Source organism: Triticum dicoccoides, chromosome 3B, assembly GCF_002162155.2.
Source record: "Triticum dicoccoides isolate Atlit2015 ecotype Zavitan chromosome 3B, WEW_v2.0, whole genome shotgun sequence".
In the NCBI taxonomy this organism is placed as follows: Eukaryota; Viridiplantae; Streptophyta; class Magnoliopsida; order Poales; family Poaceae; genus Triticum; species Triticum dicoccoides.
In genome coordinates, this window is record NC_041385.1 from 754,985,500 (window position 1) to 755,001,789 (window position 16,290).

The window sequence follows — 16,290 nt, forward strand, 5'->3', positions numbered from 1 at the left end:
GAGGAGTGTGGCAATCCTGCAGGGCTTCGCCAAGCACCGCGAGATATGAGGAGAAAGAGAGGTAGGGCTGCGCCAACAGGAGAAGAACCTCGTGTCTTGGGCTGCCCCTTTGCCTCCACTATATATAGGAGGAGAGGGGGGGCTGCGCCCCCACCTAGGATTCCACCCTAGGGCCGGCGGCCAGCCCAAGATCCCATCTGGGGGGCGGCCAAGGGGGGAGAGGGGAAACTTGCCCCCCAAGTTAGGTGGGTGCGCCCTCTCCCCAAACCCTAGGCGCCTTGGGCCCTTGTGGGGGGGCGCACCAGCCCACCTGGGGCAGGCCCCCTCCCACACTTGTCCCATGCTGCCCTCCGGGGATGGTGGCCCCACTTGGTGGACCCCCGGGACCCTCCCGGTTGTCCCGGTACGTTACCGATAAAACCCAAAACTTTTCCGGTGACCAAAACAGGACTTCCCATATATAAATCTTTACCTCCGGACCATTCCGGAACTCCTCGTGACGTCCGGGATCTCATCCGGGACTCCGAACAACATTTGGTAACCACATACAAACTTCTTTTATAACCCTAGCGTCATCGAACCTTAAGTGTGTAGACCCTACGGGTTCGGGAACCATGCAGACATGACTGAGACGTTCTCCGGTCAATAATCAATAGCGGGATATGGATACCCATGTTGGCTCCCACATGTTCCATGATGATCTCATCGGATGAACCACGATGTCGAGGATTTGATCAATCCCGTATACAATTCCCTTTGCCTAGCGGTATTGTACTTGCCTGAGATTCGATCGTCGGTATGACGATACCTTGTTCAATCTCGTTACCGGCAAGTCTCTTTACTCGTTCAGTAACACATCATCCCGTGATCAACCCCTTGGTCACATTGTGCACATTATGATGGTGTCCCACCGAGTGGGCCCAGAGATACCTCTCCGTTTACACGGAGTGACAAATCCCAGTCTTGATTCGTGCCAACCCAACAGACACTTTTGGAGACACTCGTAGTGCACCTTTATAGCCACCCAGTTACGTTGTGACGTTTGGTGCACCCAAAGCATTCCTACGGTATCCGGGAGTTGCACAATCTCATGGTCTAAGGAAATGATACTTGACATTAGAAAAGCTTTAGCGTATGAACTACGATCTTTGAGCTAGGCTTAGGATTGGGTCTTGTCCATCACATCATTCTCCTAATGATGTGATCCCGTTATCAACGACATCCAATGTCCATGGTCAGGAAATCGTAACCATCTATTGATCAACGAGCTAGTCAACTAGAGGCTTACTAGGGACATGGTGTTGTCTATGTATCCACACATGTATCTGAGTTTCCTATCAATACAATTATAGCATGCATAATAAACGATTATCATGAACAAGGAAATATAATAATAATAACTAATTTATTATTGCCTCTAGGGCATATTTCCAACAGTCTCCCACTTGCACTAGAGTCAATAATCCAGTTCACATCGCCATGTGATTAACACTCACGGGTCATATTGCCATGTGACCAACATCCAAAGAGTTTACTAGTGTCACTAAACTAGTTCACATCATCATGTGATTAAGACTCAATGAGTTATGGGGTTTGATCATGTTTTTCTTGTGAGAGAGGTTTTAGTCAATGGTTTGCAACATTCAGATCCGTATGTACTTCGCAAATCTCTAGGTCATATTGTAAATGCTGCTTCCACGCTCCACTTGGAGCTATTCCAAATGGTTGCTCCACTATACGTATCCGGTTTGCTACTCAGAGTCACTCGGATAGGTGTTAAAGCTTGCATCGACGTAACCCTTTACGTCGAACTCTTTATCACCTCCATAATCGAGAAACATATCCTTATTCCTCTAAGGATAATTTTGACCGCCATCTGGTGATCCACTCCTTGATCACCTTTGTACCCTCTTGCCAGATATGTAGCAAGGCACACATCAGGTGCGGTACACAGCATAGCATACTATGGAGCCTACGTCTAAGCATAGGGGACGACCTTCGTCCTTTCTCTCTATTCTGCCGTGGTCGAGCTTTAAGTCTTAACTTCATACCTTACAACTTAGGCAAGAACTCCTTCTTTGACTGATCCATCTTGAACACCTTCAAGATCATGTCAAGGTACGTGCTCATTTGAAAGTACCATTAAGCGTTTTTGATCTATCCTCATAGATCTTGATGCTCAATGTTCAAGTAGCTTAATCCAGGTTTTTCCTTGAAAAACACTTTTCAAATAACCCTATATGCTTTCCAGAAATTCTACATTATTTCTGATCAACAATATGTCCACAACATATACTCATCAGAAATTCTATAGTGCTCCCACTCACTTCTTTGGAAATACAAGTTTCTCATAAACTTTGTATAAACCCAAAATCTTTGATCATCTTATCAAAGTGCATATTCCAACTCCGAGATGCTTACTCCAGTCCATGGAAGGATCGCTGGAGCTAGCATACCTTTTAGCATCCTTAGGATCGACAAAACCTTTCTGATTGTATCACATACATCCTTTCCTTACGAAAACTGGTAAGGAAACTCGTTTTGACATCCATCTGCCAGATTTCATAAATGCAGTTAATGCTAACATGATTCCGACGGACTTAAGCATCGCTACGGATGAGAAAATCTCCTCGTAGTCAACTCCTTGAACTTGTGAAAAAACTCTTCGCCACAAGTCGAGCTTCATAGACGGTGAGATTACCGTCCACGTCCGTCTTCTTCTTAAAGCTCCATTTATCTCAATGGCTTGCCGATCATCGGGCAAGTCCACCAAAGTCCATGCTTTGTTCTGATACATGGATCCTATCTCGGATTTCATGGCTTCTAACCATTTGTCAGAATTTGGGCCCACCATCGCTTCTCCATAGCTCGTAGGTTCATTGTTGTCTAGCAACATGACCTTCAAGACAGGATTACTGTACCACTCTGAAGTAGTACGCATCCTTGTCACCCTACGAGGTACGGTAGTGACTTGATCCAAAACTTCATGATCACTATCATAAGCTTCTACTTCAATTGGTGTAGGTGCCACAGGAACAACTTCCTGTGCCCTGCTACACACTTGTTGAAGTGACAGTTCAATAACCTCATCAAGTCTCCACCATCCTCCCACTCAATTCTCGAGACAAACCTTTCCTCGAGAAAGGACCCAATTCAAGAAACAGTCCCTATTGCTTTCAGATCTGAATTAGGAGGTATACCCAACTGTTTTGGGTGTCCTATGAAGATGCATTTTATCCTCTTTGGGTTCGAGCTTATCAACCTGAAACTTTTTCACATAAGCGTTGCAGCCCCAAACTTTTAAGAAACGACAACTTAGGTTTCTCCAAACCATAGTTCAAATGGTGTCGTCTCAACGGAATTATGTGCTGCCCTATAAAGTGAGTGTGGTTTTCTCTAATGCCTAACCCATGAACGATAGTGGTAATTTGATAAGAGACATCATGGTACGCACCATATCCAATAGGGTGCAACTATGATGTTCGGACACACCATCGCACTATGGTGTTCCAGGCGGTATTGATTGTGAAACAATTTCCACAATGTCTTAATTGCGTGCCAAAACTCGTAACTCAGATATTCATCTCTATGATCATATTATAGACATTTTATCCTCTTGTCACGAAGATCTTCAACTTCATTCTGAAATTACTTGAACCATTCAATAATTCAGACTTTGTGTTTCATCAAGTAAATATTCTCAGTACCTACTCAAATCATCTATGAAGTAAGAACATAACGATATCCACTGCGTGCCTCAGCACTCATTGGACTGCACACATCAAAATGTATTACTTCCAACAAGTTGCTTTCTTGTTCCATTTCACTGAAACCGAGGCTTTCAGTCATCTTGCCCATATGGTATGATTTGCATGTCTCAAGTGATTCAAAATCAAGTGAGTCTAAACGGTCCATCTGCATGGAGTTTCTTCATGCGTATATACCAATAGACATGGTTCACATGTCTCAATCTTTTCGAAAACGAATGAGTCCAAAGATCCATCAACATGGAGCTTCTTCATGCGTTTTATACCAATATGACTTACATGGCAGTGCCACAAGTAGGTGGTACTATCATTACTATCTTATATCTTTTGGCATGAACATGTGTACCACTACGATCGAGATTCAATAAACCATTCATTTTGGGTGCAAGACCATTGAAGGTATTATTCAAATAAACAGAGTAACCATTATTCTCCTTAAATGAATAACCGTATTGCGATAGACATAATCCAATCATGTCTATGCTCAACGCAAACACCAAACTCGATGGTAGAGGGAGCGTGCGATGCTTGATCACATCAAGATTGGAAAACACTTCCAACACATACCGTCAGCTCACCTTTAGCTAGTCTCCGTTTATTCCGTAGCCTTTTATTTCGAGTTACTAACACTTAGCAACCGAACCAGTATCTAATACCCTGGTGCTACTAGGGGTACTAGTAAAGTACACATTAACATAATGTATATCCAATATACTTCTATCGACCTTGTCAGCCTTCTCATCTACCAAGTATCTAGGGTGATTCTGCTCCAGTGGTTGTTCCCCTTATTACAGAAGCACAACTGATTTGCTGTTTCATGAAGTATCCCTTCTTGCCCTTGCCCTTCTTGAAACTAGCGGTTTCACCAACCATCAACAATTTATGCTCCTTCTTGAATTCTACTTTCGCGGTGTCAAACATCGCGAATACTTCAAGGATCATCATATCTATCCCTGATATGTTATAGTTCATCACGAAGCTCTAGCAGCTTGGTGGCAATGACTTTGGAGAAACATCACTATCTCATCTGGAAGATCAACTCCCACTCGATTAAAGTGATTGTTGTACTCAGACAATCTGAGCACAAGCTCAACGATTGAGCTTTTCTCCCTTAGTTTGCAGGCTAAGAAAATCGTCGGAGGTCTCATACCTCTTGACGTGGGCACGAGCCTGAAGTCCTAATTTCAGCCCTCGACACATCTCATATGTTCCGCGACGTTTCTAAAACGTCTTTGGTGCCTCAACTCTAAACCGTTTAACTGAATTATCACGTAGTTATCAAAATGTGTATGTGCGATGTTCGCAACATCCACAGACGACGTTTGGGGTTCTGCACACCGAGTGGTGCATTAAGGACATAAGCATTCTACTGTCCGCATAATTGCTACTCTCAACTTTCAACTATATTTTCTCTAGGAACATATCTAAAACAGTAGAACTAAAGCGCGAGCAACGACATAATTTGCAAAAACCTTTTGACTATGTTCAGGATAAACAAGTTCATCTTATGAACTCCCACTCAGATAGACATCCCTCTAGTCATCTAAGTGATTACATGATCCGAGTCAACTAGGTCGTGTCCGATCATCACGTGAGACGGACTAGTCATCATCGGTGAACATCTTCATGTTGATCGTATCTACTATACGACTCATGCTCGACCTTTCGGTCTCTTGTGTTCCGAGGCCATGTCTGTACATGCCAGGCTCGTCAAGTCAACCTAAGTGTTTCGCGTGTGTAAATCTGGCTTACACCCGTTGTATGTGAACGTTAGAATCTATCACACCCGATCATCACGTGGTGCTTCGAAACGATGAACTTTCGCAACGGTGCATAGTTAGGGGGAACACTTTCTTGAAATTTTAATGAGGGATCATCTTATTTACTACCGTCGTTCTAAGCAAATAAACATGATAAACATCACATGCAATCAAAGAGTGACATGATATGGCCAATATCATTTTGCTCCTTTTGATCTCCATCTTCGGGGCTCCATGATCATCATCGTCACCGGCATGACACCATGATCTCCATCATCATGATCTCCATCATCGTGTCTTCATGAAGTTGTCTCGCCAACTATTACTTCTACTACTATGGCTACTGGTTAGCAATAAAGTAAAGTAATTACATGGCGTTGTTCAATGACACGCAGGTCATACAATAAATTAAGACAACTCCTATGGCTCCTGCCGGTTGTCATACTCATTGACATGCAAGTCGTGATTCCTATTACAAGAACATGATCAATCTCATACATCACATATCATTCATCACATTCTTTTTGGCCATATCACATCACATAGCATACCCTGCAAAAACAAGTTAGACGTCCTCTAATTGTTGTTTGCATGTTTTACGTGGCTGCTATGGGTTTCTAGCAAGAACGTTTCTTACCTACGCAAAAACCACAACGTGATATGTCAATTGCTATTTACCCTTCATAAGGACCCTTTTCATCGAATCCGATCCGACTAAAGTGGGAGATACTGGCACCCGCTAGCCACCTTATGCAACAAGTGCATGTCAGTCGGTGGAACCTGTCTCACGTAAGTGTACGTGTAAGGTCGGTCCGGGCCGCTTCATCCCACAATGCTGCCGAATCAAGATTGGACTAGTAACGGTAAGCATATTGAACAAAATCAATGCCCACAACTACTTTGTGTTCTACTCGTGCATAGAATCTACGCAATAGACCTAGCTCATGATGCCACTATTGGGGAACGTAGCAGAAATTCAAAAATTTCCTACGTGTCACCAAGATCTATCTATGGAGAAACCAGCAACGAGGGGAAGGAGAGTGCATCTACATACCCATGTAGATCGCCAAGCGGAAGCGTTCAAGAGAACGGGGTTGAAGGAGTCGTACTCGTCGTGATCCAAATCACCGGAGATCCTAGTGCCGAACGGACGGCACCTCCGCGTTCAACACACGTACAGCCCGGTACGTCTCCCATGCCTTGATCCAGCAAGGAGAGAGGGAGAGGTTGAGGAAGACTCCGTCCAGCCAAGGTTGTCAGAATCGCGATTCTGCTATACGATTCTACGACTTTACGGTCCAAAGTAACCCCTTTGATTCTACGATTTTACTACATATAATCTACGTTTCTACGATCCTGATAGTGAAGATTCTACGATTTGCGATCCTACCATCGAAGCTCCGATCCGATTCAAAATCACGATTCTGACAACCTTGCGTCCAGCAGCAGCACAACGGCGTGGTGGTGGTGGAGGAGCGTGGCAATCCTGCAGGGCTTCGCCAAGCACCGCGAGATATGAGGAGAAAGAGAGGTAGGGCTGCGCCAACAGGAGAAGAACCTCGTGTATTGGGCTGCCCCTTTGCCTCCACTATATATAGGGGGAGGGGGGGCTGCGCCCCCACCTAGGGTTCCACCCTAGGGGCGGCGGCCAGCCCAAGATCCCATCTGGGGGGCGGCCAAGGGGAGGAGAGGGGAAACTTGCCCCCCAAGTTAGGTGGGTGCGCCCTCTCTCCAAACCCTAGGCGCCTTGGGCCCTTGTGGGGAGCGCACCAGCCCACCTGGGGCTGGCCCCCTCCCACACTTGGCCCATGCTGCCCTCCGGGGATGGTGGCCCCACTTGGTGGACCCCCGGGACCCTCCCGGTGGTCCCGGTACGTTATCGGTAAAACCCGAAACTTTTCCGATGACCAAAACAGGACTTCCCATATATAAATCTTTGCCTCCGGACCATTCCGGAACTTCTCGTGACGTCCGGGATCTCATCCGGGACTCCGAACAACATTCGGTAACCACATACAAACTTCCTTTATAACCCTAGCGTCATCGAACCTTAAGTGTGTAGACCCTACGGGTTCGGGAACCATGCAGACATGACCGAGACGTTCTCCGGTCAATAACCAACAGCGGGATCTGGATACCCATGTTGGCTCCCACATGTTCCACGATGATCTCATCGGATGAACCACGATGTCGAGGATTCGATCAATCCCGTATACAATTCCCTTTGCCTAGCGGTATTGTACTTGCCCGAGATTCGATCGTCGGTATGACGATACCTTGTTCAATCTCGTTAGCGGCAAGTCTCTTTACTCGTTCCGTAACACATCATCCCGTGATCAACCCCTTGGTCACATTGTGCACATTATGATGATGTCCTACCGAGGGATCCCAGAGATACCTCTCCGTTTACAGGAGTGACAAATCCCAGTCTCGATTCGTGCCAACCCAACAGACACTTTCGGAGACACCCGTAGTGCACCTTTATAGCCACCCAGTTACGTTGTGACGTTTGGTGCACCCAAAGCATTCCTACGGTATCCGGGAGTTGCACAATCTCATGGTCTAAGGAAATGATACTTGACATTAGAAAAGCTTTAGCATACGAACTACGATCTTTGAGCTAGGCTTAGGATTGGGTCTTGTCCATCACATCATTCTCCTAATGGTGTGATCCCGTTATCAACGACATCCAATGTCCATGGTCAGGAAAGCGTAACCATCTATTGATCAATGAGCTAGTCAACTAGAGGCTTACTAGGGACATGGTGTTGTCTATGTATCCACACATGTATCTGAGTTTCCTATCAATACAATTTTAGCAAGGATAATAAACGATTATCATGAACAAGGAAATATAATAATAATAATAATAATAATAACTAATTTATTATTGCCTCTAGGGCATATTTCCAACACGGCCCGGGCGTCGGGCCTAAATATCAGGCCCAGGCCCGGCACATCAGAGCAAAAGCCCACCGGGCCTCGGGCCGTCGGGCCGGGCCCTTCCTTAAATCGCAAATTTGCCTGGCACGAGCCCGGCCCAGCCCGGGCGTCGGGCTGAAATCTCAAGCTGAGGCCCGTCCCATGGGCAAGGTCGGGTCGGGCTTTTTCAGGCCGGGCCGGCCGGGCCAGGTATCCCATGACCAGGTCTAGGTGGAGCTCCACAGAGCGGCCACGTGGAGAGCCTTTAGTCCCGGTTCGTAACACAGCCGAGACTAAAAGGGGGCTTTAGTCTCGACCCTTTTGTCCCGGTTCCAGAACCAGGACTAAAGGCCCTCTGGAACCGAGATAAAAGGCCCGTTTTCTACTAGTGTGGGGCAGTAGCATGAACACCTTAAGCAGTAGCAAGAACACCCGAACTACCAATCTAGCATTGTTGTGATTCAAATACAATCCAGTCAAGTGCAAGTGAATCCAACCGATTCGAAACTAGGCAAAAACTAACAACTAACGGGAGCATGTGAAACAAATTGTTTACAGGAGCTGTTGTCGAAAAAGGGAACGCCGACGGAACAGGGATCCGACCAACGCCGATCCGAGGGTGCTCGCCACGTCAGCGGTGCTCCTCGTGACATGCGCGGTGGAGGAAGAGGACACCATCGTCGATGCTCCAGTCATGCTCCCCTCAACCTGGCTGGAGTGAGGGGAGAAAACCCTCGAACTGGGGTAAAGAAACCCCTAGCAAGCATGGCCAATGGGCTTACTGTCGTCGTCATCGCCACAGTCGACTTGCTTCCCTGCGTCGACACACCCCAAATGATTACCTCTGTACTCGGAGCCGTATTGGCTGGCACGACAGCACGCTATGGGTCAATGGATGTTGACTGCGGCCTGGTGTAGATGGGGGACGATGGCCGAATTGCCGACATCATGTCAATGCTGGGCCGGTTGAGGTTGACCACCCGCCGGTCTTCGATGGCATCGTTGCCAACGAGGAAGAGGTCGGACACTGGAGAGCATGAAGGGGCGGTGAGAGAGGGAAGGAGGGAGAGAGGGAATGTCGTGTGAATGCGAATGGTCGGTGATTGAAGAGAAGGGTGTATTTATAAGACGTCGAATCGTCTCCCACGCTTCCCAATGCATGCAACACGAAAAACATGCGGGCCGAGAAATGTGTGCAGCCCAGCTTACCAGATGCCCAACTTTTGCACCGTGCGGTCCTGGTTGGACCTCATGCAAGTGCATTGTACCCTAACATGGCTTCTGGTTGATTTGGGGTGTTTCCTATCCCCAAATTGTAAAAGAAACAATACCATATTTGTAATCAAACGAAATCATTCAAAAAAAATCATACTTGGCCATTTCATGATGGACCCTGATAAGTGCCACAAGCATGACACCAACACACGACAACTCCAAACGTGTTTTAAGACACATTTAGTGATGTGAGGATGGCAATTTTACTTGTCAAGAATGGTACGTAACTTTTATTCCGGATGACAAGTTTCTTTTTCTTTTTGAATGGCAAGTATTAGTTATAAAAAACGGCAGGGCCGGGGTGCTTCGTGCCACACGTGTGTGTAGCACTTATCATTTGGGTTCATAATTTGAACACTGGGCTTATCTGATTAGATACTTGAGCTCTTTGAAATTACAGTGTTCAGTCCCGGTCTTTCGTTGATACGAGCATTCTAGTGAGCAAGTTATTGTACACGTTAAAGAACACGTTAAATTCTTAAAGGCTTGTGATAGTTAAGTGGTGGAGGTGGTTCTAGTATTTGATGATCCTCCATACATATCCCTAACCCGGTAAAAGATCTTGATTGGCTGCCGTGGTTCATCCACATTGAAGCCACCGCACCCCTAAGCGAAGCAGACAAAAGTACGACAAGATTCCATAAGACTTTCATCGTTCATATTATTATCCTTAGGCACAAATTAAGTGGCGTTGCTGGAAAATATATCAATTCTGTAGCAAACCAACATACAGACCAGTAAGGTAACAAATTCTTGAGCAGATACAAAACTCGGAAGGAGATACAAAACCTGTGCTGTCTAAAATTTACCAAGAAAAACCGAACTTCTTCCAGCTGGTGTGGCCTCGTTGCTTCGATAGTGAAGTCCTGGATTCAACAAGCACCAACAGCTAAATTCTGATTGATACACATGCACACGCAACAGAGTCCAACTAGGCAGCTGATCCGACTCAGAACTTATTCCTCTCCTCCACCTGATTCCTCTCCCTTCCTACTTCTTCCTTCTCTTCCTTCGCTTTTTCTCGCTCTCATCGGAACTTGATTCAGACTCGGAACTGGACCCTGAATCGGAGCTTCCTCCGCTTGATTCCGACTCGGACGGGGAGGGGGGCTTTTGTTGCTGCATTATCATGCGGGGCATGTTCTTCAGGTACTCTCGCAGGCTCTCCGTGATGCCTCCCAGACCGATGGAGGTGAAGAAATTTATGGAGAATCTGGTGTTCTTTGGATGGTCTCTTGGGAAGACCGACTCAAAGGACGCTTGCATGTTTGGATCATTTAGTCTCTCATTGAGCAATCGTATACCAAGATGCTCTGACAGTTCCTGCATGTGGAGAAACTTATTCAGTTGTCTGCTATGGTGAAGGGGCAAAGTGACATATAACAGGGAAGTAGCACGTTTATTTACAACATACCTGGAAGAGAATCTTTATGAAAATCCGGGAGGAAGACGTGGTGTCTTCCTCCGTCAACCGGATATAGGCCAAGACATGCCAAGGGAGAGCATCAGTACCCAACAAATGCGCGAAGAACTTGGCGACATTCCTCAACTTGTTTGTTTCGAGACGATGAATCATCGAATACTGTTGCACGAAGCATTTTTCAAAGTTTTCTTGAAAAACTTTATTAATCATGCAAAACCGCTGCCCTAATAAACCATAGTATCGAAGGTATGTCCTCTCTTGACTGCAACACTCGAGAAGCATGATGTTCAGCTCCATCTGTCAAATGATGAAACAAATGAGTTTAGCTTTAAGGCCAATGGCATCCTCTGTGGATTTAGCATCAAACTATCAATAGAACACACAAGACGGAAAAACAAAGTCTGGCCATACAATGGGTAATCGGTTAAAATAAATTAGTGCAATGGAAAAAAATGCATTATTTGGCACAGCTGCAAAAGCTCATATCAGCAGAGATTCAAGTACAAATGCATGCTCCAAAAAAACTTTGTACAGAAAAAATGTAAGACAATACACACAAAACGCAAATAGGAAGCAACTTCAACAAACAAAACTGCAATCAACATCAAATACCAAATCAGGAATATACAGTGCTTACCTCTTGCCCGGGTTCAAGTTTAATTTTTAGAAGCTTGTGACCAGCTTCTTCAAAATCAACACTGGACATGATTGTCAAATATATGGTTCTTCGAAGGTTGATAAGATTGGTCTCAGTTTTATCTCTTATCTCCATCTGCTCTTCATCCTCTTCATCATCTGATTCTTCTTCGTCCTCGCCATCAGAAGCATCATCAGACCCTTCTTCATCTTCATCATCTTCTCCCAGGATGCTTTTCTTTAGGTTCTCGTAGGCTTTCTCATCTTCAGCAAAGTTCGGGTTTACTCTGAAAACATCTGTAGGTTGAAAAGGTTGAAAAGGTCAGGGCTATACCAAACAAAAGTACAAATTTATCCACTCATGTGATGGAAATAACAGAGAACAATGCCTATTATTGAAACAAAACCTTACTTAGATTAGTCTCAGGGTCTAGTTCAGTTTCAAGGGACATATCATGAGTAAATTGGTCCTCCTGCTCCACAAGATCCAGTTCTGGCCGGATGGCTGGGAATCCCTTTACATAGGCAAAGAAATAATATAATCAGAATTTATTGTGCAAGTGCAGCAAAAAAGGCACCAGTTAGGACAACTATGCATTTACCTGAAATTTGGCCTTTCTAATAGCAAAAAGGCCTTCAATGAGAAACTGTACTCTCTTGTCTATTTCACCTTCATGAAGAATGCCTCGGAATCGTTCAAACATAGCTGCATAGATCAAGTGATATGTAAATACATTGAGAATTGAACACAACAAAACTGTGGAAAGACTTGAGCGAAATCAACAAGGAGACCAAAAAAAATTATATGATCAAAAATTGTTTTTTAACCAAAATAGTTACAATTAACAACAAATATGGACAGACGATTTTGTTCAGAGGATATAAACTCTCCGTTCTGTTAACGTTAAAAGCATTAAGGTCATTTTTCGAAGTATGCCCTCAAGATGCAGCTTAGTTAGTTTGAAAGTTCAAATTTTGAAACTTCACAAGCTTAAGGACGTAGAATTAGTTGACCTGAAAAAAAAATGATGCTTGCCGGATCTTAAGAAGTCATTCAACAGTCAGCCATTTAAGGAAAACAACGAATGCAGAAGGGGAAAGTGAGGCATGCCTCTACAACTAACAATAGCCGTAAATTTAGTAGTAGATTCATACAATTCACGAGTCAGGCCCCTTTGACACTCATCATAAACTTCTAGCCATGCATAACTTAAGACTCGATAGTCCACCCATTCAGAAATAATAATTTTCAGCTAGATTTCAACATGTTTGGCCAAAATGTAGGTGTGCACCTTCAGTGCATGTGCGTCAGAAACAATTAAGTGCCCAATTTTAATTTACCATGAAAGTGATATCTGCAGAGCCCATGTGTCATTGTAACGAATTTTAAGTGTCCAATTTTTGTGTCAAACATTATAGTCAGCAGATTATGTTCCTGATCTATGTTTTCCAGCATGTACAAAGTCAAGAACACAAATATATATTTAGGTGACAGGCAAATCTAGTCAACAAATATATTTCCAGAACAACCAAATCCAGAACAGCGTTCCTAAAGCTGCATTTATACTAAACATTAATTTCAACAACTCACCATGAAGCCCCTGAGGAGTCAAGTCCTGCAATATTGCTCCGCATTCTTTCACAAACCCCACTGCCACCTGCCAGATGAGAGATATAATGTGCATACTTCAGATATTTCTTTACAATAACAGAGTACATACAAAGGAATACCGAATACTCATGGAACTGAGCTACGCACCTCAACACTATCATCACTTGGATTATCAAGAAGTACAGTAAGAAGCTCCAGAGCCACAAGCTCATGCACAACCACCTGATTAACCAAGTGTGCTATGAACTTGGTTGCCGCAAGCAATTGGGGCTGCAATCAACAAGAGCTGCAGTGAGCATTTTATGAAGAGAAAATAAAAGCAATTAAGTGCATGGGATAATTTCAGCAGAATCACAAGACCCAACTCTAAACAACAAACAATGTTTGATCTTATATTCTTCACCAGATAATATCAGCAGAATCATAAGCCCCAACTCTAAAACAATGTTTGATCCCATATTCTTCACCAGATAGTATCAGCACAATCATAAGCCCCAACTCTAAACAACACACAATGTTTGACCTTATACTTTGAGAGTTCGATCCTAAATATCAAGTAAAAGATTGCCTTCATACATCAAAGGCATACATTGGGATTCATAAATCTCATCATCAAACATATAAGGATCCTGAATGCAGAGCACAAGTTTACCATATGTAATTATGGATACAGATTACTCCCTCTGTTCCTAAATATAAGTCTTTTTAGAGATTCCAATATGGACTACATACGGAGCAAAATGAGTGAATCTACACTCTAAACTACGTCTATATACATTATATGTAGTCCATATTGAAATCTCTAAAAAGACTTATATTTAGGAATGGAGGGAGTATATCTTAGGTTCATACATACAACTACATTGTTCTTTTTACTTAACCTGCTGTAACCAACATTGTTCTTTTTACAGACTACTAAGAATCATCAGGATAGCTCATCTGATGAATGGTTATGCTATAAAAATGGCAGAAACCTTGATTGGGGTTTGGGTGCAGGTAAACAAGCATAAATTGCTAACATAGTATATCAACATAATTTGAAAATGAGTAACAAGTAGACAGTAAGTATCAATTCTTACATGACAAGCTAAAAGAAGGACCGAGTAACTCACCTTGTCGTTTCTCTTATAGGCCCTCTTGAGCTGAAGCATAACACGTACAAGCAACAGCCGACCAATCTCAGGGAACTTGGTATTGACAACTGCAACCAGCGCGGCAAACACATCTGTAAACCCGGGTGAAGCCATCTGCGACTTTATGCATGACTGGCAGAAGAGGCCCCGCCCGCGAACCAGGTTCTCGGCCAACAGCTCCGGCACAAGATTCTTGATATTGGTTGCATTCACCTTGTTGACCAGACCATTGATGCTCTTCTTCAGAGCATCCCACGTGAGCCTCTGGTACTCGGGGCTCGCCTTGTCCTCCACATCCCGCAGCATCTGCGCCATGCGGAAAGGCGGGATGTAGATCCCTCCCGTGCGGCCGGGGATCATCTCCGGCAGCGGCGGAGGGGGTGGCAGCGGTGGCGTCGGCTCCTTCCTCTCGGGGCTCTCCCGGCGCTCCTCGCGGCCACGGTGCTCCTCCCGCCTCTTAGAGCCCTCGTCGCGGCGGTGACGCCTCCGGCGGTCGTCGGGGGAGGACCCGGACTCGGAGCTGGGGCTCCGGCGGCGGCGGCGCCGGTCCCGGTCGCGGTCGCGCTTGCTGCCGCGACGGTCGTCCCTCCCGTCGTCGGAATCCCTGGGACGCCTCCGCCGGCGGTCGCCCTCCTTCTCGTCGTCGGAAGCCCTAGGCCGCCTCGCCCGGCGGCCGTCCTCCTCCTCCCCGTCGGAAACCCTAGCGCGCGAGCGCGGGGGGTCGTCGGCCTTGGTAGGCTTGGCGACTCCGTTGCCCTCCGAGAGGTTGGGGTCGTGGCGGCGGCGGCGGTCGGCATCACGGTCGGGCGGGGAAGCCCTAGATCTGCGGCGGCGGCGGTCGGCGTCGCGGTCGGGGGAGGGGGAGGGTGACGGGGACGGGGACGGCCGGGGCTTGCGGTTGTCGCCGCGGCGCGGGGAGCCGTCGCGGGGCCGGCGACGGCGGGGCGGCGAGGCGGCGGGCGAGGCGGCCATCGGTCGGGCGATGTCCAATCCCCTAGGATTCTAGCGAGGGGAGCGTGGTTGGGGTTTTTTCTTTCGTCGGGTAAAGAAGCGGGAGAATATATCCGGTGATACTGATAGCCGATACCGACTCCGAATTTTTAAATCAAAATAATAAGTAGTAGGAAAAATACATTGATGCTATAGAAGTAGAACTGATGCCGAATTTTTAAGCAATTAAGCGAATGCCCTCAGGGACATCGGATCCTGCACGAATCCTAATGCATTCGCCGCCACGTCAGTGGCGGCACCAAGAAATGAAGACTGGGTATTCATCTAAAAAAAAGTTTTGCTCTACATGTTCAGCGTGAGCTTCGGGAGATGGTGGCAAATTGAAGAGAAGGCTTGGGTCATCTATGGAATAAAAGCTCAGGACCCAAATATCTTTAGATTTGGTGTAGAGGTATAGGCATGCGTACTGTTCAGAAATTCAGAACGAACCACATGGTTTTTCAGCATGTGGTATGAGCCCAACGTGTATGATTCCCAAAGCAAGTTAACCCACTGAATTTTTGCATGGTTGTAAAATTTATCAAGGAATTTTAGAAGCAATGCTTGATTATGTACCATGATATTGATTAATCCGAGGCCTTCATTTTTCTTAGGACAGCAAACACTCTTCCAGGCAACAAGCCAGTTGCAAGACTCGCTTTGTTCAGTTTCTTTGAGTAATTCAATTCACATATTCTTTTATACCGGTCTTGGTCCACTTTGGAGTTTCGAAGTTCAGGGTTATAAAAGAAAAGGGCTTGGAATTTTGTTG

General features: G+C 45.5%; 1 protein-coding gene across 1 annotated transcript; it reads right to left on the reverse strand.

Moving 5' to 3' along the window:
* Window positions 1-10,360: 10,360 nt before the first annotated feature.
* On the reverse strand, window positions 10,361-15,515 carry LOC119278288 (pre-mRNA-splicing factor CWC22 homolog). The gene is made up of 8 exons (XM_037559648.1): window positions 14,508-15,515; window positions 13,543-13,665; window positions 13,375-13,441; window positions 12,386-12,489; window positions 12,196-12,298; window positions 11,785-12,080; window positions 11,139-11,444; window positions 10,361-11,047 (listed from the first exon to the last, which is right to left on the reverse strand). The coding sequence occupies exons 1-8, from the start codon at window positions 15,498-15,500 to the stop codon at window positions 10,715-10,717; spliced, it is 2,325 nt and encodes a 774-aa protein (XP_037415545.1). The 5' UTR covers window positions 15,501-15,515; the 3' UTR covers window positions 10,361-10,714.
* Window positions 15,516-16,290: the final 775 nt, after the last annotated feature.